The 27,558-nt window shown below is 39.9% G+C and overlaps 1 protein-coding gene across 4 annotated transcripts; it reads left to right on the forward strand.

Annotated features, from left to right (window-relative positions):
- The first annotated feature begins 149 nt into the window (after positions 1-149).
- On the forward strand, positions 150-17,463 carry atf2 (activating transcription factor 2). 4 transcript variants are annotated; one of them, XM_034561123.1, is made up of 12 exons: positions 150-240; positions 877-949; positions 1,857-1,953; positions 2,039-2,157; positions 2,252-2,377; positions 3,048-3,226; positions 4,302-4,416; positions 5,986-6,072; positions 8,946-9,158; positions 9,722-9,931; positions 12,407-12,512; positions 15,392-17,463. In XM_034561123.1, exons 2-12 carry the CDS (start codon positions 902-904, stop codon positions 15,601-15,603), a joined length of 1,512 nt encoding a protein of 503 aa, XP_034417014.1. In that variant the 5' UTR covers positions 150-240; positions 877-901; the 3' UTR covers positions 15,604-17,463. The 4 variants fall into 4 exon arrangements, with proteins under 4 accessions (XP_034417014.1, XP_034417012.1, XP_034417013.1 ...); XM_034561121.1 differs by having other exon boundaries at positions 172-240; positions 8,949-9,158; XM_034561120.1 differs by having other exon boundaries at positions 223-327.
- Positions 17,464-27,558: the final 10,095 nt, after the last annotated feature.

The following is a 27,558-nucleotide window of genomic DNA, read 5'->3' on the forward strand; positions in this document are numbered from 1 at the left end:
CATGGTGTGAGGGAGAAGGAGTAGGTGAGATTTAAACATTATTCAAAGCAGAGTATTTGAGCATGTCTTAAAAAACGTGATTGAATGGGGATCTGTAGTTATATTCTTGAATGAATGTTAAAAAACTAATTGATGAGGTTCCTGGCTCTGTCGTGTGACGTTTACGGAAACGCCGACGCCGCTCTCGCGACTCTTTGGCACGGACGTGGGCTTTTGGAAATCCAGGGTTGTGGCTGAGGGGTAAGTGACCACTTAAACTGATGGCGAATAGGTACAAAGCGCTTGTAAAAGGCATCGTTTCTGGCACTGCGAGGGACTTGTGCTCCGGTACATTAAAGCGACCTCGAAACTAACGTTGACATCTGTTTACAGAGATATTTAGAGCCAAATATGGCGACGGGTGTATAACATATATATGCGGGGCTCGGGCTGTTCCATTGAAGCGACTGGGTCAGACCACCGCAATCTACATTACCGAGACGGGTTTAGTGTGTCGCCCTTTCATGACATGTTACAACGTGAAGCGGTAAGCGGAGCTCCGGAGGCTCTCCTCAGCCGCGTGTTTGGACCGGAACAAAACAAAGCTTCTTTTATGACGACACCGAGGTGTAAACAACCGAAGCATCGGTAGGCTTTGTCCACATTGCTCGCGGTCCTCTCTCAGGACTCTCACCTGTCCGGTGCCGCTCCGACCGACCGTTAGTCACGTATAGGATCTGATGTGACTTAGATCTGCTGACGTTCATCTTTTGCTATTGCCACGATGTTTATTCTATATCTTGAACTACCCCACAGTCCTTATTTGTAAACAGTTCACCCTCCCACTAATTATCATCTTTAACTCCTCCTTGTGCCCTTTTTCTTGTTTCATTTCAGGGTGACACAACAGGAAGTCCTTAATATGAGTGATGACAGACCTTTCCAATGCACTGCTCCTGGGTGTGGACAGGTAAGTCATGGCTGTTCTCACACATGTTATTCGTGCCACTGTTTCACATTACACTGTATGTAGACAGCTGGCTGGGAAAATGCACCATGTGACCACAATACACACTAAAATAATACAATTGGTATATAGATTTGAACCCTGAGCATATTGAGATGATATGACCACAAGATTGTGTAACAATGCCAGATCCCGATGATTTTTTATTTAGTGATGCAGATTTCCAAACAAATTTTCGAAGTAATCAAATGACCAAAATGCACGACATACTGTGAACCTGGGGCTCCTGGGCCTGATATAAAGCCCCTTGGAAGTTGCTAGCTTTGGCTGGAATTTTAAATATACTGAGGACACAAGTCCACACAGACAACCCCTTAACCCTTCAACATAATTTTGAAGAGGCATGAAAGAATTATGGTGGGAAAAAAATATGTTAATTCGCAAATTTTACAGTGTTAAAATAAATCAAATTGTATGTGTTTTTTGTCATTTAAATTAATTTAAAAACAGTTTCTGAATTTGTGGTGGGGAATTGTTGTAATATATGTTCCTGGCCTAAAATACAACACATTCACATGTAGTGAGTCTTACAGGTGTCAATAATACTTTCTATATATAAGCCATACATATATATATACTGTATATATACTTGAATTATTAAGACCTGCAACTAAAATCCAAAATGTTCAGTTTTTGTCAAAACTGTTTAAAGAGGTGTTTACAGCATTACATCTTCTCATTTTAATGTGTAAACATGGAGAGAATAATAGGACATTCAAGCTAATGTTCTGTCTTGACCTGAGGAATGTCAGTAAAGCTTGCAACTAAACTGCAAGCGGACGTTCCAAACCTTTTTCCAGAGAGATCCTGTTTGATTGTTCTCCCTTTTTTCTTTTTTGACCGTACAAAGAGATTTACCAACGAGGATCACTTGGCCGTCCACAAACACAAACATGAGATGACCCTGAAGTTTGGCCCAGCGAGGAATGACAGCGCCATCATCGCAGGTAAGTGCTCTTGATGTTGAGATATTTTGACGTCATTTATACTTTACATTACAGTCTTGGTTCTAATGGTTTTCCTCCATTGCAGACCAAACACCAACACCTACCCGCTTTTTGAAGAACTGCGAGGAGGTTGGACTCTTCAATGAACTTGCAAGTCCGTTTGACCATGACTTCAAAAAAGCGAGTGAAGATGACATTAAAAAGGTTGTTGTCGTTGTCAGACTTCTACGCCTCCCCTAGTTATCGTTGATATCACTGATCTGTTTTATTGAGATGATTTATTCGTATCTTTCTGTAGTTACCGTTGGATTTGTCACCTCTTGCAACGCCTATCATACGCAACAAAACTGAGGAGCCCACATCTATGGAGGCCCATCAAGATAGCCCACTGCCTCACCCCGAATCTACTACGAATGATGACAAGGTGAAGCCTTTGAATGTGCGGCATTTATGCTCATCATTGAGAGTATACGAGGATGTCATGAAGACTGAATAACGGGTGTCCTCTTGCGATTGGTATTATACTCGGGAATTACAGATCCACTAGTATGAATATAAATTTGATAAGTGATCAGATTATTTGCTTGTTTCAGTTTGACTGTCTCAACTTTTTAAAAAAATGCTAACAACTCAGCAAAAAACTATTATTTAGAGAAATTCTTTGGACATATTAGATGACTAATACGCTTTCATATGTTTAGCTCTTTATTCCTAATATTGAGAAAGAATACAATGACATGTGGCCTTCATTTTATCATAAAAAGTGATCTACTTAAATAGGGTTGTAATGGTATACTGCTCCATTTAAAATGGATGGTTATCACACCATGTATCGACAGTTTCACATAAATGAGTGAGTGTGTGTGATTTAAAGGTACAGGCAGTAGCAGTCTGGCGCAGCCAGTATATCTTGGTAGTTAATAATCACAGTGTTATTTTAAAACCTCAAAGCTGATGTTATTTGTGTATATTTTTTGTCAGTTGGTAGTTAATTTAACATGTAGCCTAACATGCTCATACCGTTGCAACCCTACTTAACAATCTGGTGTTCGTTAAATACTTCCTGCAGCTAAGGTCTTGTATGATGTTTTCAGGATTTATCTTTGCAGCCAGCCTCACTGCCAACATCCACTATAGTCCATCCTGCATCCCTCCAAGTTCCCAATGTACTTCTAGCAACCTCAGAGGCTAATGTTGTAATACAGCAAGCTCTCCCATCACCAACATCTAGCTCTGTTATTATCCAAGTCCCATCCACTAATAGGCCTATAGTGTAAGTAACTCAAAACGTCCATTTTCTTTAAATCATGGTTTTACTAAGTTATTTTTTATATTTGTGTAGTTTCGTTTTGGTGAGCTCATATTTCATAAGGCATGTGCTTGTTTTGTTTTTTAATTTATTTGCACTCTGAAGGATTTTTCTATATATTTTTTGGCTGTAGACCTCATAAGTCTCATATTCAAGAATAACATCAACATTGCTCAAATATGGATTTATAGTTCCAGTTCAATTTCTGAGTGATGGAAAAAAGATGTAACAGTCACAGAGGTTTCCACATAATAATCCGTCACTGTATTACACCTTCATACACGATTGTAAAGTGTATTGAGCCTCTTTTTATTTTAACAAAGTTACGGTAAGGTAGGGTTATTGTTGTAGAATACGGACAGTGTTCAGTGAGGCACAAGCTAGCCAGAGCTAGCCAGATTGTGTATGAATGAATGTACATACATGTGAGATATCCATTATAATCATCAATTGCCTGTGAAATGGAGCTATAGCTGTAGAAAGTTTCACAGGTCGAAGTATAGATGAATTGGATTTAAACAATTAATTATTTCATTCTAAACCCTGGGCCCATAATGATTTACAATTTTTATCGAAACCTACTGAAATAATTTAAGTACTAACCAATAAAGCACCCAGTTTTTCCAAAATTAAGCTTTTTCTCTTTTTGGGACTAACATATGCTTCAAACTGAAATTCATAAGTAAAAGTATCCTATTTTTAAATGAAAAAGCCATACATGGATGATTTGGTGGAAATTCCATGTATTTTACCGAACCAGAAGTCCTTATCTGGGCAACACTGATGTTACTTATGGGGTCTAATGTGATGACAAAATATATGTTCTAATAATCTTGCTTTAACCTGTTGTGCAACAGGTGTGTTTTTAAGTTGTTTTGGTTCCACTTTATTTCTGTAATTTGTTGCCTGATTATGACATTATGCTGGTATATTAGTAGCCACCCGTGTCTTTAATTTCTGTGTCTGATTCCTTTCTGTGTGTTAATCACAAAGTTGTTTGTTTCTCCCTCACTGGGATTCCTTCTCTCTCGCCCTTCAGCCCGGTGTCTGGCACCTTCCCCGTGCTCTTACAGCTGCCTAATGGCCAGACCATGCCGGTTGCTATACCTGCGTCTATTACAAGCTCAAGTCTACATATTCCAACTACAATCCCTGTGAGTTTGCTCTTTGTCATACTTTGTTAATGTTGTTTTTCTGTGTTTGAGTGAAACATAATTTCAAAATGAGACTTTTCTGATAATTTAATGACTGTTTGATTTAGAACTATCCGAGAATTAAAAACACATGTAGTGACCTCTACTCGATGAACAACTCTCAGTAAAAAGGGTTTGGGAACAAAACAATCTCAAGTCAAGGTCAGTTTAGTAGCTGCTCAATAGCTTTTGTTCTGTATATGAGTTTGACCAGCTCTCATAGAACTGTAAATGTTAACTTTTTTTGAGCAGTTTAAAGACTTCTCATTCATATTGGCTTAAAAGTCAATCTTCACAATTCATTTAGTCTTTTTGAAAACGGCAGACAGTCCATTTAGTAGTCCTTCTGGAACGTTCTACCCTGTCACAACGTTTCAGAACAACCACTAAGTGAGCCGTGAGGTGAGATTGTGTTGTCGACTGCTGTCATGAATGAACTAACTAATGAATAAAGGCATTGTTTTCTCGAGCAGGGCAATTATCGATAACTATATTTTGCTGTTTGTTAATCACATTTGAGATGTTGTATGGACAATCGTTCACATCAGTAAAATTGAAGTCCTTCCAAAAGTGAGGTTTAAAATACACTCATGCTGCAGCGATACATTAATACAACAAATTGTCTTTACTCTACTTGGACAGAGGGCGTATTTACAACTTTGGCATCTCAGATTTGGCAGTGAAGTCGGAGCTGCAGCGGTTGTGGGAAATAATGGACTTAAGGGTACAACTGTGTGTCACTGTGGCAAAGGCACAGGATTTGGCCGAGGCGCAGCAGGCTCCAGTCCAGGACACTTCTCTACTATTTGTCCTTGAACAATTAGAATCGACGCTCTTGATTTCTGGCAGAGCAGATAGATGATACTACTAATGTGTTTTGCAAACCAATTATAACTGATATAGGAAATCTCATAAAGGAAATATGTTGTAAATCAAGGTCTTATTGGAATCTTTTGTAAGTCCCCCATGTGGAAGCTTGTCTTGTTCACTGTAGTCCTGATTGTCTGTGTGGAACACTGAGCAGCAGATGATTATCTCCTGATAGCAGCACAGCAGGGGTAACAAATTCTATCTTCCTAGTCTGGGGGATTGGGAAAGCCGTTGACAAGTAGAGGAGGGCAAAAGTAGACGGAGAACATGAGCCACCAGTGGGCCTCCCTTTCACTCGATCATGCCCCCCCCCCCCATGCCCCCCTCCAGCTCTCACCACCTCCCTCTGTCTCATTGTCAGTGGCTGCGAGATGAGGCCTGGCTCTGGCCTTCTAACTCGTGTCTCTCCATCCTCTCCTCAGCCTCCCTGCCCATATGCTCTCACGCAGGCAGGCAGAGGTTCATTAGCGTGCACACGGCATCTCCATGTGGCGCTGCCTCCACAAAATAACAGGCCATCCAACCTAATGAGGCTGAGATATGAGGAAACTCGGAGAGCCTGCCGTGGCTGTGTTTGTGTTGTGTGCGAGCGCTTGTGCCTTTTTACAGCCGAAGACAAATGTTCTCTGTGCTGATCTGTCTCTTTGTCTCTGCCGTCAGCTTGTCAGACCTGTCACCATCGTGCCTAACATCCCCGGGATCCCAGGACCTCCCTCACCACAGCCCGCCCAATCAGAAGCGAAGCTGGTATTAACTATCTCTTCCTTTACATAAAATATGATTTCCATGTGGAGTCTGTCATTTCCCATGATAACAATCAAAGTAATGGGGGAGCCTGACAATAAGAGACCATTCCTTGACCAGATGAGGGCGCTAGTGACAGGTTGGCTCTGAAGTAGTCCAAAGACTGTTCATTTTTATTTTTGCATCCTCTTTTTATCAATTTACCTTTTATCTGTATTTTACTGCCTAATATTTCTTCTAAATGTAACTTGTATTTACTGATTTATAGAGAAATATTTTTGTTATTTCAAGCAAAATGCTAAATATTTGATGCTTCGAGCTTCTCTAATAACAGAGATAATACTAGTAATAATAACTTTATTTGTATAGCAACTTTTATGTTAACATACAGTGATCAGAAATAGTTAAAGCCCAGAAAATAAAATAAACCAGTACAATAAATCTAACGCATGCTTTTAAGGATTTGCGTCTTTGTCACACATGATAGTAAACTGAATATCTTTGGTTTTTGGACTGTTGGTTAGACAACAGGGGAAATTATAATAGGCACTATTAGGCACACACACACACACACACACACACCCTGAAATATTCCAAATATTTCTCTGGGGGAGAACCTGGTCATAGCAGTCTTGCAGCTAACCAGGTCCTCCTGATACAAAGCGGTAGTTGAAGGGCAGGGATATGAAGTGTTTAGAGGGAGATCAGTGGCAATGTGATGAAGCACGGATCACAGAACCTGTAAGTGTTCGCAGCATGCCCCGTCGGTGGAAATTAACCGATAAACTGCAGTGAGGAGGTGTGTGTGTTCGGAGGGAAGGATTGATCCTGACTAGCGAGGAAGGAGTGAAGGGAGGGGGGGGGCAGGGGGTTGTCGGGGATCATGGGGTACAAAGATGACAAACGCGGAGACAGCGTTGTGCTCAGCACGCCGTCACCGGGGCCAACCGGCGGGGGCTACCATCAAAAGCCAGTTGGGGGCATCCTGGCACACGCTCAGCGAGGCACATTAAGTCGGCCTCGCCCTGCATGGAACCTTTTGTTCAGCAGAATCCTGTCTGACCTGAACCCCTCCCACCCCCCCCCCCATCCTCTCACTCCTCTCACTCTGCACCTCCCACCGCACTCGGCTCATCAGCAAACACCTAATGAGCCCGCGTCAAGAAAACAGACCCCCGCTCAACCTGCCTGCTCCCCGCCCCCACCGTTCTCTCAGGGGGCGCAGAGACGGCACTTTACAAGGACTGATGATGCTGCAAAGACCACAATAATGATAATTAACTTGCTGAATTTAGAAGATTATGCTGTTAATTAGTTGCAAAATAAAGATAAGTAATATAGTAGCAGATGGTTGAATAACACCCATGAGATGGAGGGTTATTACACTGATGAGGTTTCCATGGCAGAAATGAAATATGAATCTGACTGGCTTTTCCCTCTTTCTATGGGCCATTCCAAGAGAATAATATCTTGTTTCTGCCAGAAGAGCTTCTGGAAGGGTATTACACGATAAACTAATTTGGTAGATAGATTGGTCTGGCAAAGGTAGTTGTTAGAATAATGTGGTCCTCTGTTTTCTCATGTAAATGTATTCCCTCTCACTTTGTTATTGCTTCGAAAGGCTCATTCACTTTCACCTTGTTTGCTCAGTGTTTGATACGAGAGGAATTGGCCTGTGGATCGTGAACACCAATCTGGAGATAAATAGTTTCTGTGAATGGGCTGTGTTATGTGTGGCATATGCAGTTCAAAAAATAGCATTTTTTTGATAGTTTGAGTCACATTCTGTGCCATGGATGTCCATCACCTTTGGCATTCAGAGAAGAGTACAACCTAACATGCTAAATACATGTGAGGAGTGTGTTACATGCTTCATCAGATAGTTTTTAAAATGTGTGATTTCTTCCTATTCTTCTTCTCTTCTTACTTATTAGATTGTTTTCATGTTTTTGGAATCCTATTTCATAATCTTAATTTGGGGTTAGGGGGTACTAAAGTACTTGTAGAAGGAGGACATTTCACATGATCTACAACCATCCTTCATAATAATGTCAGCAGTGATACCGCTCTTCTTGTTCTCGGCAGCTTCACTGAAGCAAGATGTTACAATCTGTTCAATAACTCTAATACTATAATAGGTCTGGCGTTCGCCATCTTTAGGTACCCCTTTACTCAACCTCACACTTGTACTTGCCATTTCCTTTTAAGCACTCAAACATAGCTGTTAAAATACTTCTGTTAGTTTATGATATCAAAATGTGTTAGAGTTAGGATGAGTACACCTGCTATGATTTTACCTTGTGGGTTTACCTCTGCTGCTGGACATCTTTTATTTAGAAATCCAGGTGAAAGTATTTAGGCCTCATGCTTAGTTTGTGTTCTAGTCTAAAGAAAGAAGAAGAAATGTACACTTTTATATATCCCCGTGGGGGAATTATTCTCTGCATTTGACACATCCTTACTTATTAAGGAGCCGTTATTAAGGTGTATTTAAGTTGCATTAGAATTTCAGATTTAATGAAAGGGCGTACTTTTCTCGGATTTCATTTGAACTTACAGTTATGATTTGTTTTTCTTATTTTAGATAATACATTATTATATATAATAACCTTGTTTGTTTGCCATAACTAGCCTAACTGCTAAAGTAGTTATTTTTATATATTAAATCAACTGTGATACTCTACCAAAAGTGCTATGTGTATAAAGTCTTATATTCTTTTGAATTATTTGAATGATAAAAATAGTCTACTGGCAGCTTCTTTTTACCGTGTCAACATAACTGAATATAGTTCTCCTCTTTCAACAACCATGTCTCTGCATGGACATTTCATGACTGTTTTCCACATGTTGAATTCTCTTCCCGGAAACTGAACCAGCAGCTTCCTCAGGTAACCGATGGAAATACTGGCGAAGTCCAGAGCAGCGCTGTAACCCACACTGCTGCTCCCACTTCTCCTGCTCCGTCCCCCGCCCCACCTCCAGCCCCCATCGGGGCCCTAAGTGCTGCTCCAGCTACACACCTGCCCACGACTGAGGAACCTTCCCCCCATTCCCTTCAGCAGCCAGCCACCTCCACCACAGAGACACCTGTAAGTATCCACAACCGCAGTATGAGTGTTGCAGCATAGTTCATAAGAGAGGATATGCTTACATGCAGGACTATAATCCTTATAGTTTGTTCCTCACGTAACATGTTATCAAGGTCAAAGACAGTGCTGTGTACAGTAGGGCTACATATTGAACTTTAGTAGTTTTTTAGTATTAATTGAAGTGTACTTGTAATATCAAGTACTGGTAGATGGCATCAAATGTCTGGTCAGATTTGTATTCTACATACAGTTTTTATTTTTTTATTTTTTTATCAGATAGTGATTTAAACAATTTAAGCTGATTTATTGAGGTGAAGCATTCTCACTGTAAGCTTTCAATAAACTCTGAGAATCATTTCTGCCTACTTATAAAAGTAGATTATATCACATAATGTGATTAGCAATAGTAACTTCAGTATTATACGAGCGTTAACCACATTTCAGTTACTCATTATGCAATATTCAGTGCTGCAAAATGATAGCAGCAGCACATTACATGTGTGGTGGTGCTTTTGTTTAGTCAGTTATTGTTTTGTACTATTATTATTATGATTATTGTTCAGGCTTCTCCAGCGCCCACTGCGCCAAACCCCCCAAGCACAACAGGGGTCCGGCGGCGCAGAACCACAAGTGAAAACCCGGATGAGAAGCGGCGCAAGTTTCTGGAGCGCAACAGGGCGGCGGCCTCTCGCTGTCGGCAGAAGAGGAAAGTGTGGGTCCAGGGTCTGGAGAAGAAGGCCGACGACATCAACTCCATGAACGGACAACTGCAGGTGCTCTTTACCTTTCGCCCTCAGCCACTGCATGTAATAACAGCGACCTCACCCGTCTTTGTTTTGTACGTGCATCAATGTGTCAGTTTGTGCATGTTTGTATGCATGCGTCTGTTTATCAGCATGTGCTGCTGTTGTACGCGTGTGTACACAGACTTTTCCCTTCTGTGGTGATGAAGTCATTAAAGCCGATTAAGAAGAGCTGCCGTGTGACAGCAGCGGTGTGTGAGCCCTTTACATCGATATGTCCCTGTCAATAAAGATGTATCCTCCAGATGTCAGCCGCGCACAAGCGTGTCTTCGCTTCTGTCTCAGCAGTTTACTGAATGGCCTCAAAAAAAAAAAAATCTCCTAGGGAAAGGTGTCTTTTTGAACCTTCATTTTGCTGGAAGCAATTAGGATCTGATGCTGACAAGTTCGAAACAGTTCATGTAACTGCTGTCTCTGTTGATAAGTGTGAGCCGGGGGTGCGGCACATCGGTGTTCCAGACAATTAAATGAGATGTGGTGTTTATTTGCTCACTGTCTTATTTTTCTATGAAAGATGTGGAGGAGGGGAAAGACAGCAATATTAAGAATTAGGTTCATGTTGTTAATATCTGGTGTGTGCTTTGTGAAATTGTATTTGACTATAGGTATATGAAAAGGCAAGAATACGTAGATGAGGTAATAAACGTGGGCATCGCCGTTAACGACAAAGAAGGTGACAACATGTGGCAGAAAATGAAATGGTATGAAGGTTTTAATCGGCAGTGCAGTTTTAGTAAAAACATTTAAAAAAACATGCTGACATGGCCCAGCTGATCAGTGAAACTGCCTCTAATGATGCACAATTATTTTAACATCATCCTTAACTGGCTTTTTAATGAGATGTCAGACCAGGCAGCTCACAGGGCTCGCAGCATCACCCGAGGCCCATTTGCTCAATTTTGATTAATTCACAAAGTTAGAAACAAGTTTAACTCTCAAAAGTCCAGTTTAAATATCCAAGTATGATGAGATAACTGCAGCCGGAGCGTGAATTACACTATGTTTCTTTTCTTCGTGTAATATCCTTTATTAATCCCACAGTGGGGAAATTCTTCTCTACATTTGACCGATCCTTAGTTATTACTACGGTGAAGCACCTGGGGGTTCAGTGTCTTGCTCAAGGACACTTTGACATGCAAACTATGGGGAGAGCGGGGGGATCGAACCGGCTACCTTGTGGTTACAGGACAACCACTCTCCCCCATGAGCTACAGCCGACGAACATAGTGCGAAGCTATAAAATGATTTGGTTGCTTTTGTCTCCTACTAATGAATCAGCATTTTGTAATGCATGTTAACATTTCTGACGTCTATCTCTGCTGATTCCCATATCATTGAGAGAGAGATCGAAAGGATGGTGTTTATAGTGACTGTTAATAGCAGCATTCAGTCATTTTTGGCTTAAGCTGCATCCTCTTCTTCCAGCTGTGTTTAAATCTGTCTTACAATAGCTCAGCCCTGCCAACACCAGCAATACTAAACAGATGGAATCAAATAAACTGGCTGCTTGTGGACTAATAGATTAAGCTGCCCATAGTCCTTTTTAAAGGAAAAGAGAAGGAGCTTAAATCTGCCATTGGGTGTCCTGAGGGCCCTTGGCTGCTCTAAATCCAGTTAAAGTCACCTTCAGCGTAATGCGGCCCTCTTTTACGACATGCAGAAATCCTCAGCTCCCCTGGGAGCTGTAAAGACACAACAGTGTAAATCTCAGCTGGATCTGCAAAGTTGCTCTGACAATCCGAACAGCTCACCTCTGGCAAATGTGCTGGTTGGGAGCGAGTGAAGGCCCATAATTATTGTGCGGGAGAAACATTAATGAAGAAGTGCATCATACTTTATTCGGAGTTCATTATTTACACGGTTACTTTTCTGTGTGTACTGTTTATTGTGGAGTTTATCTGCCGTTGTGTAGTGGTCATTTACGCCTACTGTACAAAGGAGGTCACAAGAATTTAACCCTGTGATCCTATTAATAATAACTGACATTAAAATCACCCGTGAGAGGTACAGCCGTCCATATAGAGAGGGCACAAAGCCACGTTCAAGCTGCAGATTGGTTTATATACTGTATTGAGCATCAGGTTTTAGGTTGAGGTACCTGCTTGCATGGCCAAAAGGTAACAAGAATTGAAATGTTGAAGATATGTTGCAGATAATGTAGAAACGTTGTCATCGTTGCATAGTTTGTCCAACAGAGAGCTCCGAGTATGTTTATTCTTTAACTGCAAAATGCACTTTTGTAACTCTCAAATGTCAGTATCAGTATTGGAAAAAATCCAAATCAGGAAATCTGGCCTTTTATCTGGTTTTGGAAAACCATTTAAAAGATTTAAACTATACGCACACGTCATCTGTTTGTCTTGTAATTGTAATCTAATGTACTGTATGCTCCAGACAGAGAATTTGATTGAGGGCTGTTGTGTGTCTCCTCTCTCTCTCTCAAAGAGTGAAGTCTCCCTGCTGAGAAACGAAGTGGCTCAGCTGAAGCAGCTTCTTCTGGCTCATAAAGATTGCCCTGTAACCGCCATGCAGAAGAAATCTGGCTATCACAGTGAGTAATGCTCCATTATTCTCAGCCCGAGGCTTCCAGTGAAAGGCTTCTGAAATGAGCTCCAGCTAACCACTGGAAGGACATGTCTTGCTTATGGCCAAACAGAAAAGGCAACTGACATATTAGATCCCATTTTGGGGGAAAAAAAAGTTTGCAAAAGTTGAGATATTTATGGGCAGACAAGTTCAAGACAAATTCTCCCTGGCTTCATTGTGTGTGTCTTTTCACAAGGCCACAGGTGGTTTCCACAAGAGATCAATTGTTTCCCCCTGATTTGACACCTAATTAAACATTTGTCAAATGAGACTAGATGTCTGCAGGAAGGATGCTGAGAAACCAAATGCTTGGATTGTCAAAGATGGATAAGTACACATGATCTCTCTCTTCTTGTAACAACTAAACCATACAACGATCATCCATCCATCCATTTTCAATACCGCTTATCCTCATTAGGGTCGCGGGGGCGCTGGAGCCTATCCCAGCTGACATAGGGCGAAGGCAGGGGACACCCTGGACAGGCCGCCAGTCCATCGAGGGCACATACAACGATCATGAACATTTGAATGCACGAGAAGATTCTGCCGTTTGCAGCCTTCTTCATTTAAATGTCCTGTTGTCGGCCTGCACAGTGTCGTCGCCATGCCAGTTCTTGTCCATCACGTGGTCTCATTTAGAATGATGTCACCAATATTTCTTCGTTTCCCGCGACCGGGATTGTCATTCAGATTTTCCGGTCATAACTCACCTTCCCGCACAGATGAGCCAGTATGCAACGAGAACAAGTGGTGCTCCAAGCCACTTCTCCACTGTGCTCTAAACGTCTCCGCTGACTTGTATTGACAATGATTGCCTCTGAAATGAGTCCATTAAAGCAGCGAGCTTGACAAGACTGCAGCGCATTCTCCTGGCGGGGTGTCCACCAAGCTAGGCTGTTCATTATGCATCCCTTATTGCTAACCATCCCACTGACACACGTCAGGTGCATTGTGGGACTGGTGGTTTCCAGACTAGAGTGGGCTGTCAGAACCAGGTCTCATTTGGTGTCGTCTGTTTTTTGTTTTTTTTAGAAAGATCTGCAGATGAATTGGGTCATCTTTCCCATGTGTTTGCTGAGGATGTCTGTCCCATGTTTCTAAACCTTTGTGAAAGATGACATGTGGAGCACTTTGTACACTGCTTGGGAAGATGGAACTTCATCCAAATACCCTAGTTTATCAGTTTGGCTCACGAGGAAGCCATTTAATGTGAGAATGAAAAGTCTCGTAGAATAACAGAAAGAAATAACAATACGTTTGATGTACCTCAACAGAACTTTTATATCCATTAGTTTCAGTTTTTTTTAACCATTAATACAATAGTTTGAGCTAACTTTTTCAACTTTACTTCTAGCTAAATATTTAAGTGAAATAGTTTGCGCAAAGTACCCAAAGGTCTTCACTCTTTCAACCATTCATCCGGTATATTTACCTATAATTAATTACTCTTACTGTAACAATCTATTTCAGCCATTTATCCATTATTTAAGTGTTCAGATGCTTGCTAAATAGTTTTCGTGCACTTTCAATTGCAAATGTTATAGCTGATTCAATATTTTTACATTAAATCAGATTCATGTTTTTCTAATTAGTTGAGCTCCTCCACGATCTTTCTACATACCCCCTAGCAATTGCATAAACACACCCGAGGCACGACTACCCGTGCTTGGGAATCACTGAAATAATCGATCTTGCTAATTAGCGAAGCACATTATTTGATTCTGACTGATCCGTGGCTCACACTCATGTAAAGGCCTCATCAAGCCCCCTTTTTTTCTCAATGTTACATATCCCATAAGGCTACACTGCCCCCCAGGCCTGGTAATACCCTTCATCGTCCTGCCCAGGCGTAGCCATGGCAGGTGGAAGGAAATTGCCCAGACTGCCCCACAAACAAGCCAGGACATGCTTTCACTTGGCACACAAAGCTGTCCATCTGCTTCCAGCGAAACCCCGCTTCAGAAACCAAGAGAGCAGAAAGAAGCTCTGGCTGCCCAGGGATTACAATATATCAGACAGCCACCCCTTAATGTCGTTAGGAGCAATAATGCTCACTTGAACATGGAACAAAACCACCGAGCTGATTTATTCTGAGGCTGACCTTCTGCATAGTAAAACAGCGAGGGAGTTTATGGCGCTTTGACATTCACTTGCACTAAATCACACGGTCAACGTCCAGTCAAGAAGGCAGATGAAGCCTCTAATGTGAAGACATTTGTATTGCACTTTAATTGCTTCTTCTTGCTGTGGAATCTGTATTTTACGTTTGAAAATGCAAAAAGCCCAGTCGTTAATTACAAAGTGCCATAACAAGTGACTTCATATCATTAACAATATTAATTATCACTGTGCTCCTTATTCCTTTACGGAACAGAGCATGAGAGTATAGTCTTTTTTTTCCCCATCAGGATCCAATTAATTCAATGCAACTGCCTAACAGCTGGTGGCATTTCGACTCCAAGTCTTCCCTACTCTCCAGTGTGAGCATCATTAAAATCAGGTGCTGTAATCATCTGTCGCTGCAGTAGTTGGCAAGGTAACAAAAAACAAATGAGAATGCAGTTAGGGATGGGAAACACTGCCACATGCCCCAGAATGTAATGCACCCTTATGATGTGGGTTTAAATTGACATTGGAGCTTTAATTAAAGGAAGGGGTGCAGAAGTAGCATTATGGGGATTAATGAAACAGTTTGCGTTCACCACACACATCTGATTAGGCCTACATGGCAACACTTTCCAAAGCCTTTCTTATATCAGGTTAATGCTGCAGGTAAACAGATATGCAAGATAGGCAAACATTATATTGGTTCAGATGGTGTTTTCTCATCTTTTCCTCACACAGTCTCTGACAAGGACGAAAGCTGCGAGGAGATGTCCGTCCCCGGTAGCCCCCAGAACGAGGCCATCCAGCACAGCTCCGTCAGCACCTCCAACGGGGTCAGCTCCTCCTCCACAACCTCAGCCGCCTCGGCCTCGTCCAGCGGCGCCACCACCACCACCACCACGTCCAACCAGAGCACAGAGGAGACCCAGTCTCAGCCTTCAGGGAGTTGATCGTCCCAAACTGTGCCTGAGCGTCGACACGGGAGGAAAGGGATTTTCTCTCATCCTTAGTTTGGACACTGCTGTTGTTATTTTGTTCATGTTTGGTCCATTTTGTCAATGCTTTTTAAAAATGCAAACGTTTTCTCTAGAATTGATGAAGACAAAATAACAGGCACTTTAGGTGTAAGATGTAAAACATATGGTTAAAAAGTGTTTTTGTGATTTATTTTATTTATTTTATTTATTTTATTTATTTTATTTATTTTATTTATTTTATTTATTTTATTTATTTTATTTATTTTATTTATTTTATTTATTTTATTTATTTTATTTATTTTATTTATTTTATTTATTTTATTTAAAGCAATCATAAATTGTTAGACCTTACCAAAGTGTATTGTTGTAACTAGTTTGCTTGTTTTGTTTTCATTACTTTTAACAAGCACTATCTTTATGATGACGTTAAAATAAAGAGCAGTCCCTTTTTAAAAAAAAAAAATAATTTGCTTTTCACGTTTTGCACATTTTTGAGAGATGACGGGTTTACGAGTTCGACAGTTCACATGTTAAGTACCGGCAGCTTTTTAGAAGTCGATTTGAATACACAAATGTAAATGGCGGAATCAGATTTTAAATTCAACAACTTTTCTGTGAGTTAGATCGGCCGTAGTCGCATCGTGTAGTTTGAATGTTTGAGCTCACCTCTGCTTGTAAAACTAGTCTTAAGGATGTGAGCTTTTTAGAAATGTGTGTTATTCCGTTAACATTCCACCTGTAGTCTGATTGTTCCTGAAACAGTGATTGTAGGATTGCAGTACCTTTTCCATTACTCAATCTTGGTGATGTTGACTTCATTCAGTGCCATTAATGTTTTTGTATGAATTACTTCTGTACATTTGTTATGCAGATTAGCTTGAGTTGACAGTAGTTCTCTCAGATTAAACGTCTCATGAAACGTAGTTTCTCAGTAAGGAAATATCTTGTTGTATACTGTCTTTGCTTTATAAGTGATTGTTTATGACTTTATGGGACATTATGTTGTTTTAATGATGGCAAATCCTCGATGACGTTTTTAGAAAACATTGTAAATAACATCAGTGATGCATTGTATGTGATCTTTCTAGGTGTTATGTACTTTCTTCTTTTTATAGGATGGTGTGGTTGAACTCTGTTAGCAGTTGAGCAATGTTTCCGCCATTAGGATAGGCCTCCTCCTGACTCCACATCTTGTCAAGTGAAATTAAAGCATTCAGATGTGAACAGGAATCACATCATGTACACTAGAGTAACACTAGTAAGAATTGTGAACATTTCATCATTGAAATATTAGCAGGAAGAAAATCAAACCATCCATCCATTTTCAATACCGCTTAATCCTCATTAGGGTCGTGGGGGCGCTGGAGCCTATCCCAGCTGACATAGGGCGAAGGCAGGGGACACCCTGGACAGGCCGCCAGTCCATCGAGGGCACATGTGAAAAAGAAAATCAAACCATGAAGTCAATTAGCCTTTTCTCTTATTCTGTACTGGCTTACTACTGTGTAGTTTTATAAGAAGCTAACGCATTGTTTTCTTTAAGTACGATTTTTATTTTGTATTTATTGTTTATTTAACTGTGATGTGCCATCTGCATGAGGTAATAATTCTCTGCGAGAATTTAACCGTTTCTTCGATAATGTCTCGATCAGATAAATCTCATTAAACAACTTGAGTTGTGGTTCTAAGTTTATGAAAGCTTTGGTTAGTCTTTCTACTGGTTAAAAAAGAAGTGTGGTACTGTGTTGAAAGTGTACCTGTAACTTGTGAAATTTCTGTATTCAAATTTTATTTGATAAGTTGTTGTAATAAACCTTTTAATATCTCTTTAAATTCCAGCTTTGCTTCCTTTTAATTCTCCGGATGCATGAAAAGAAACTCTGAATGTGTGTGATTAATAGCAAATGAATGACTAAACTATATTTCTAACAATAAGATGTCAATATATACAAGCACAGTCCTCCACACATGCCTTACTAGCTGTTATTACAATATTACAGGGTCCCATTGTAGCGTTCACACAAAACCACTGTGTATTAACGTAAACTAAGGCGCTGACATCATGTTGTAAAGCTGGTAGGTGCTCAAAAACATTTCTCGTGGTGTATTCTGCCACCTTGTGGAAGATGTAAAGTTGAGTCTAAATCACAAGACAGTTGGAGGTACTGTATTTCTTAATATAATAATGTATCTCCAACAACAATGCTTACAGATTTTATATCAAAACCACAGTTAACTTTCCCAATCACAGAGTTTGATTGGGGATGTTGGTGTCGGCACTCAGAGAAGTAAAAAGTTCTCAGTTCTCTGGGCAAAAGTTTACATAAATAAAAGTAATTATATACACAATGTTGTTAACTTTACACTTACAAACATGTTCATAGAAGAGCTAAGTTTGACAACTTTACATACTGCTGGGTAGTTTAATTATACAAAGATAATGCATCATATTTGATTTGTTGACCACATGATTGGTGTGTTATATCTTGATCTGCAAAGTAACAAATAAATACACGACTTTCCGATAAATGTGGAGTACAAGTGTAATATTGTGACGTTTAGTAGTGTAGTAGTAGTAGTCTGTAAAGTACAAGTACATGAATGTACTTACTTTTTTGGTCTTTCCTGTTATGGTGACTGAAATGTTTTATTTTTGCATCAACTTCTCAAATTACAGTCCCAGAGTGTAATAATCATTCTTTTATAAAGAGGGCTAAACTGCTAAAAAAAAAAAATGTTTGTATATCAATGACAAAATAAATGCAGCTCAAATGATTTGATGTTTTGATATTTGCTTACATCAATTGAGCACAAATGAAACCCGAGCAAAGGAGGCGCTGCATCGCTCACCAGCGGCCTTTGCATTAATTAAATTAGTATTTTAGACTAACATGTTTAGTATTGTCTTGTTAGTATGTTTTCATGTAAATAATCCCGTGGATGTGATTGTTTTAAAAGGCTGCCTAAAAGGCATGTTTCGCTGATGAATCCACCAGCACCAACTCTCCGTGACCAGCAGGTGGCGGTACATCCACAGCGATTCATTAAACGGAAGTGCCTGAATTATGGATTATCTTCTTTTTTTTTTCTCACAAAGACGTAAACGTAAAGAAAGAAGCTTTTCAAATTGAAGATATATTCTAATACAAAGTAGATTAAATTTCTTTTTAACGAATTTAGCCTTTATGTTTTCTATAAAATGTCAATGATAATTAGGTATGTGTGGTAATTAGGTGTGTAATTCATGTTTTGCAAAAACACAATTTTGCCTGCCATCACACTGAAGATGCTGAAGTGCCTAAGTGGGCCGCCTTGATTGGCTGCTGATCACAGAGAGGAGAAGTCTAGATGTTACTATGTAGGTCACAGCATTCACCAATAACAACACTTTTACTGCATATTTATGCATCTAGAGCAGAGTTATGTTAGTATGGCTCTGCATGTTTGAAGTTAAATCAAAGGGCAGAAAAGGCGGAGCATCACAGTGTGATATTTCTTCTATTTCACCTCCACATATAGACTATTCATTTTGATTGTTTGATTAATTAAACTCCCCCTGGCAAACAACTCTGGCTTATTAATTATGCATTCGGTAATGATTTTAATGTTAATTTGATGAGGTTTTCAATAATGAATGCATGTATAGAGATATCACTATTTCCTGGCTTCTGCGGCAGGAAGAGAAGTTTTCAGATGGACAGCGGACCCACACATTGTGAAACAAAAAGCATCATCAACAAACAGCAAGCATCAGCCTCCATATTTCAAACAATTATGAACCGCACATGGATGCGGAGCCATAACATACGGCACAGCCTAATTGGTAAAGAATGGAGACATAAATAAAGATGGCCATGGTACTAGTTGAGTGTCTCTGTTTTAGCCTCTCGATAAATGAGCAGGATAATAAGTGGAGCTGATCTGCTGACAGACAGGCTGCTCCAGCTGTTCCCATAATTCGACAGGTATTATGCTTGGGCCCTTAGCAGTCTGCAGCAGACTGGCACCTAATTAGGCAAGGATTAAGGCCAAACAGACCCATTTACGTGAATTGTATCCTAAATACAAACGGGCTACCCTTTCTCCTTCAGGGGGCATCAGGGGTAAATCTAAAAAAGGCAGAGGTTTGCAGAAAAGAAGATGCTTTGGGCCTTAAACCAGATTTCTCAACAATGAAAACTCTTTCCCCCTGCTGAGGGGGTGGTGCTTTTGAGCACACACTTTTAACCCCTCGCACCCTGGTAGACAGAGATGAAACAGCTTGATTTACATTTAATTCAGATTATGTAAATACACATGGTCGTGTCCCAAACCAAACATGGGACACAATGTACGCCGCCGCCTGCAGCACCCACCAAAAATGGCCTCTATTGTTATTCAAATTTAAGGAATGATGTATTTCTTTCACACATGGTCTGGGCATTTAATTAAACTCTTGATGGGATATAATATGTTCTCTCTACAAATACTGATAACCACTCATTATTTTCACTTGGCAACCTCCACATACTATCGTACTGTGTCTGTTTGCTTTTTCTCTTGATTGGAGGGTCGACAGGGCATGGCATCTGCCTCTGCCACCAGGGATGTGCATCTATTTAATGGTATTATAGGGGTGTACTCCACTGGTAGAGGCAAATCCCCAGTGGGCATGTCCACGTGCACAGAGTAAACTCCACTCTGCCAATCCCTCCCCTGGGCACTCCTGGTGCTTCTGGAGGCACCAGCACCCCTCCTCTATAGCCTCTGACATTAGCATGCATGAGGTCTATTCATGGCAGTATTTCTGTGACTATGTGCAATGCATACTGTGTGTGCAAAGTCTTACTCTGTTATTCAATTCTGATTCCCATGTGAATTTCCTTATTGTGTTATCAATATTTTATATTGGTCCACTCTATGCTGATGGCTTATGAAACAATGGGCTCCCTACTCCTTTATAGAAGACATCCAGTCTGAAATAGTCACATGGTCGTTTTGTATTGTTTTTTTGCACCATTTGAGTTGTTTCTTCGTGGTCATTTTGTGTCTGTTTGTAGTTGTTTTGTGCATCTCTTTGTGGTTGATTTGCGTCTCTTTGTGCTTGTCTCGCATCACATTGTTGTCGTTTTGCATCTCAATGTAGATGTTTTATGGTTATTTTGCATCTCTTTGCTTTCATTTAGGCATTTTGTGTTTGAGACATGCTTTCTTTGTGCCTTCAGACCTCTTGAGTTTCTGGGTCTGTGCCCCAGAACGCCTGTTTATCAATTCATCCGTGTATGATGATGATACTATTGGACCAGTCTTGCCAGTATTTACTGCTTGTTGTAGTTTAAACGGTTTTCGGATCCTTTAATTGAACCAAAGGATCTGAATACTTCTATAAAAGTACTGTAGCAATACTACAGTGTAGAAATACTCCTTTGCACCCCCTTTAGTTGAGTGCTTTCAGCTAAAGCTCATCTCTTGCAATGCATGATTCATTCATTAACAACAAACCCAGCACATACATTCACAGTACAGTACTTCAGTATATGCTCATATGTTACTTTCCACCAGTGATTGTTCGATGGCTCAAGGAAGTTACATCTTCTGGAATTTAAAATTGAATAATGCGAAAATTGCTTATGGATCTTGTTTTCCGCCTTGACCCAAAGAAAGTTATTTATTCATTCATCTCATTATTTTTACCTCAGCGTACTGTATGTTGACTGCACCATGTTGAGAAGAATGCTGCCTGATTTTCACAATAACGATCCTTAAACTTAACTTTCAGAGTTGTACATATCCTGACCCCCAGCTGATGTTTCAGAGGCGTTATCTTCTTCCTGTATCTGCTGTGTGGCTCATGATTCATGTCTTCCAGCCGCTCTGTTATATCTCCTAATGAGCTGCTTGGTGGGAACTTTTCCAGATTTTTTATTCGTAATATAAGGTTGAGGGCAGTTATTCAGGTGAATAAGTGAGTTGTTAAATTGAGGATTAATTTCCCACTCTCAAAATGTTTCATTTGAATAATTCCTAAGTTGGGAACCAATGCACTTGATAGTCCCCAACAACTCCACAACTCCACTACTTACTTCCATTTGAGCAACATTTACTAAATAAACTTCCAGGGCCCAGTTTATTTCCAGATATTGCTGTTTGAAATCGCTCTTTATGTTTGTGACCTGTTTATAAATATTTACATTTTCCGGCAGAATAAATGTGCTTGGGGTGAGAGCCATTAACTAAGTAAGAAGGTATTTCAAGATGGACTAAAGCATTGCTGATTTTGGTATAATCCTGTAATTTGTTGAAAATAAGATACTTTACATATATTGATTAACCTGATCACATATTTTCTGCTTGAGCCAGAAACAATTTACATTTTTGCAAACCACGGACACGCTGAATGTTGACGTTTCTGAACCCCAAAAGTAACTTGTTCCAGCCTTGAGTCATAATGCAGAAACACACAATGTTATACTCCTTATAATACCAGAGAACACTGTCCTAGTTTATGAAGGCGAGACTATCTTGATTTTCTTGTTTGTTTCTGTTTCATAATTCATAACCATTGATTCATTAATGACAAAAGCGGTGAATTGTCTTCTGATCTCAGCGCGAGGACACGCACAAAGTGCTGTCGAGGTGCCTCCTAAGATGCTTCCTAAGATGTCTCCTAAGATGTATCCTAAGATGTCTCTTAGCTGAAGCATTGACCGACCTTTTGCTTCAACATGCTTGCACAAGGGAATCCTCTTCACAAACTGCTGATCAGTTCAAAGTATTATTGATTGGCATCTGAGGATTGATTTATTTTAGAGATGTGTCAAAAGGTATTATTAATAATTGCAATAATTACCATATATGGATTAATATGAAAGTTTTTACGCAATTATTTTATGATCATCTTCAAGTAATTGTAATTGTCTGCATGTAAAACAAAGCTCTTTTTCAAAAGCCATAAAACATCATCCTTGTGGTCTTGATATTGGCTTTCAGCATCGACCCCCACGCCTGTCACCCTGCCCCTCCCCCTCCCCCTCCAGTCTTTTCCCAATGCCCCCCCCCCCCTCCCCCCCCCTGCTCCCTGACCAATGTTACTTATTGCTCCCGTATCATTGTCGGCACAGTTGTGTTGATTTATTGGCTCTGCAGCAATCGTGATCCCCCTCATTAGCTTCTTCATTGCGCCGTTGATCATTTCATGGTGGGCCATATTGTACACTGAGTTTTATTGAGCTGGCAATTCTTTTGCTTGGTGGTTATCATGATAGATTCCTTATTTTTTTCACATTTGAGCTTCAGTTTTTAGTCCCTTTGTTGTCACTATTAAGTAGAAACAGTACAAGCACCAGATCATTTTAAGGATATATATTTCTGTTATTTTGATATATAAATTGGAAAATACGTTATTAACACTACTCAATTGCTAACCTCCTGCATTTGATACACACACACACTTTGTTTCTGCTTATACATGTACAATAACTGTATTTAACACTGATATCTGCATACTCAAGACACTTCAGCCGCCAATCCCATTTCCTCATGTGTCATTTTTGTATTTATTTTTTATTACAACTTCCTTGTCTCCTCACTGTATTTGTGTGGATATCCCACATGTTATAGTTCCTATCCACTATAGGAAATTGCTGCATTGATGAACATTTAATATTCAGGAATTCACATTTTAGACCTATTATACCTGCCACAATGAATCACATTAACTGTTCACGATCCAGCCACCTATAGTCTTTAAGTCACTAATCTAGCCCGTGCATCTGTTAATGTATTGCTGCTGCTGTGCCGCTTTATTTTCCTTGCATGTGATCAATAAGGTTTATTTTAAGAGTTGATGAGTTTAAGAGTATATCTTAAGAGTTCTTTCACTAAAGGTGTTGTTCTTCTCTTAGCTCTACTAACTATTTAAAAAACCCATCACATCAGGAAATGTTTAATATACCATCACATGGAGTTGGCCAAATAAGCAGCTTTAAAAAAAACATCTGTAAAAAAGCCTGTTCCTATTAATTTGTCCACTCATTATCAAAGCAACAACACCCAGAACATCAAATTCAAGGTTACCCATAATATTCCACGTTGCTGACTGGTCAAACTATGCTTAACATTTTCAATAAGATATTGATTTGATTGAAGGTGAAAGAAAGCCATTTGCTTCTGAATGATGCTTGGCTCCACTGTCCCTAACATTATGAAGGGGTTGTCTCAGCATTGACTCACCATTATGCCAGAAGAGTTCAGCTCCACTATGATCTCGTTGGATATACAGCAGGTGAGAATTTCACACATGAGCCGAAGAAATAAAGTATGCAAAGCGCCCATTTTCTGCTGTCACTCTGAATTATGTCAATCAAGACACTTTTATTTTGCACTGAATTGTATTTTATGAAGTTAATAAGTGTTTCTCCCTTTTCATCAATAACTATAATGAGGCAAGAATCCCATCTACATGGTCTCCCTTCCACTGTCTACGATTGTGCTACTGGATTTTTATATTCATTACGACTCATGAAAAATAATCAAGTCCATTTTTGTCACAACAGCTGTATCTTCCAATTTCTTCAGCACTAATTTGAGTCAGTCACCCTTTAATGGGATTTCCATAAATAGACTAAATGGGTTTAAAAAACGCTCTGATGTGGATTTCAGAAATCCTTATGTGAACTTTGAAAATGTGGTTAAGACAGAACACATTTGACAGATTTGTTTCTGTCTCGCGAGCTCCTCGTGTTCTTGCACCATCTCCTCCAATAGTCGTGTCTGAGCTTGATGAAGTTAATGGGATTACGGAAGAGGCTGCTTACCCGAGATTTAACTATCAAATGTTTAAGAGCAGCGCCAAGCTAATGAGGGCACTTCTCATCACACATGAAGGGGACTCGGATTACTCCGGTTTATCAGATGACACTGGGGACTGTGAGGTCACCTCTTTCATTGGCAGTATTAAAGTCGGCTCATAAAGTGTATTATAGCGAGGTGAAACCGGGACCGTGTCTGCCCGACAGAGGCAACATAAACTGCTCAGCTCTGCTGTGCCAGCTGTTGACAACACCTGTGAATCCAAACTCAGATTCCAGCAGATATGTGTCGTCCTCTGTTGTCACACAACGAGCATCCGCTGTAATCCGTGATTCTAAAGGTCCGGTGATGTTCTGTGACACCAACGTTTAATATATCTTATTTCTTTAAGCCTTTGAGCTCTCATGTTGTCCATATAAATGAATAATTGTAATGAATCGAATGTAATTGGATGTAACTTTTGAATCTCTGATCCAGCAGCTCTATGGGTAGGTCAAGGAACGAACAATTATTGGCACAAAGCACAATATTTACATTTGAAAACAACAAATACATAATCACCATTGCTGACAAATGGAAAAAAACACGTTGAATCCCATGTTTTGCTCTAATAAACCCTTTAAAACTCCAACTGTACGTCCTGAAATCATGATCGATAGTTTGGTGCTCTTTCCTTTAACCAGGCTGCTGTGAAAATTGCCATGTTGTGATGATTGTTGCCACTGATTAAGAGACTTGCAGCTGCTTGCTTTCAAGCCAGCAAATGAATTAATCAAGACAACAAAGACGAGCTAATCACTGTTTTAACATTTCTCCATTAAACGAAGTGATGGCTAATTACTGTTTGTGCTTTAAGAAAGGCTTTCAGGACATTTCAAATTGCTTTGAAGTCAGATATCATCTTTGATTGGTTATTATAAAAGATCTCTTCTTTTAACATTACACTGATGCTATAGCATATTGTGTTTCTGCTCATGTGCACAGAGATATACAATCACCACTATATTTCATGTGTTTTGTACATTTAACTCATTTCTCCCATACATTTATGTGTGTCAGAGCATGTACCATGTTCTTAGTTAGTTTACCCAAATTACAATAAAACATATTGTCCTGCTTCACTTATAGTTTTTCTTTAGTTTGTACAGGATGTAATCTCAACCTTTCGGCCAAATATATCTTACCTGTGATATCTTCTTTCAATAACAGTTTCGACATGAAACTGTTCACAACATGGTCTGTTGCTTATCATGAGCAACCCGGTCATGAATTCTGTGAGTTTCTCAAATGTGTTTTTTTTGGTGAGCCGAGTGCCATATATTCCCATAATATTAGAGGGAAGGCGACCGATATCTCAAAAAACTAAAATAACTCTGTTTTTTTAATAATGTCTGGAAAATTACCTTTTTAGTTGACTGTTAAACACAAATGTTTATTTACTTACAGGTAATATAAAACACTCGGGACTCTCCTTGTGTAAACATGCAGCTCTGTAACATGTCAGCCATGACAGATATTGATCGGTCCAGACGTGGTGATATTTTCACCCTTTTATTACATTTAGGTCTCTGTGCTGACAAAACTAAAGCCTTTTTATTGTTTTTCTAATCTAACATTGCAGTTCTCCCCTATTCCCTAGTCAAGAAACTGTATCCACAATCTTTTCAAGCCAGGCTGTGTAATGACTTTGACACTATGCCATCGAGTTTGGTCTGACCAATACACCGTACAGCAGAAAAGGGATTCAAAAAAATGCTGTATCTTTATTTTGCATGCATAACAATTTATTTTATTTCATCTGCTGCATTCCTGTATTCTTCCTTTGATCCATTCATAATCAAGTCAGCTCTCAAGCTTTCTGCTGGTTGGTTGGTAAACAATCAGTGTGTAATCAATGTTGGAGAGGCTTACCCGAACAATCAAAGAGAGAAAGACCCCGATTATCAACATAAAAATGGGTTCCACATCACTGCTTCCAAGTCGGTACTTTCCCAGCAGGGCGAGGATAGCCCTTCATATGTTAGTTCACATGATACAGAAGTACTTAATTTGTGGTTTTCTGCACAATTGTACAGGGGTTGCATTCTCACAAAGAAACACAACGTGTTTTTGTCTTCACTTGTAAACTGGGTCTGTACGATGCACAATGAGAGTCATTTCTTTACACTGAACTTTTACACTGACCTATCATGAGTTGAGTGCAAGTTGTTTACTCATCCAATGACACAAAGGATAGTAAATTAGTTTTTACTCTCACAAAGTCAGGCCTCTGGAGGAAAATGCAGACCTCTTAAAACAGACAAGCAGCCAGAGGCAAGCGAGGCAACGTGTCGACAATGAGCGACATTGTCTTTGCTTAACGGCGCAGGAAAAAAGATTATGTAGAAACTATCAATTTGACATTGCTTTTGAAAGAAATTCAGAGAATGGGAAATGGTTCAGGGCGATACTTCCAGCTGAATTACCTCTGCAGTAACTCTCCCTTTCTTCTGTAGTGAGTGTTATGTATTCCCACAGTGCAGGGCATGCGTGAATAATAGTGCTGGTAGTGGTGGTGGTGGTGATGGTGGTGGAGGGGAATTCCACCTGAAAACAAAGAGAAACTGTTTGAAAATCGTGGCAGATTACATTCATTAGCCCGCTGCTTGTGTAATGTCTTATTGTGGGACTAAAACTTACTTTTACAGCTCAACGATTATTTTATTTTTTTCTGTCTCCCTCTGTCTGCCTCATACATTTTTGTGTTTGATATGCTAACAAGCTGGCTGCATGGGGAGAGGATCATCCACCGACACCGGTTCACCAGATGTCCACCAGCCTCTCTGCTCTGGATAATTTTGAATGATTTGATATTCATTGCTGTCGGATTTGAAAACTGCCTGGAGCCAAATGCCTTGGATTGGACAGATAGAAATATATATACATGAATTTGTAACTGCTGGTTTATTGTTTATTCAACAATCAATGTCAATCACTTTGTCTTTGGCAGCTGCTATGATGGTGTGTTACTGCAATACTGTTTGACTTTGGTACCTCTACAATATGTTCTTTTAATAAAGAATACGTCCAGGCAGATTGTGTCTTACTTTCATATCGTTGGACAGTCTTTCTAAAAAATTGTTCCGTTAATTGTTATTG

The sequence above is a fragment of the Cyclopterus lumpus genome, chromosome 21 (assembly GCF_009769545.1).
Source record: "Cyclopterus lumpus isolate fCycLum1 chromosome 21, fCycLum1.pri, whole genome shotgun sequence".
Taxonomy (NCBI): Eukaryota; Metazoa; Chordata; class Actinopteri; order Perciformes; family Cyclopteridae; genus Cyclopterus; species Cyclopterus lumpus.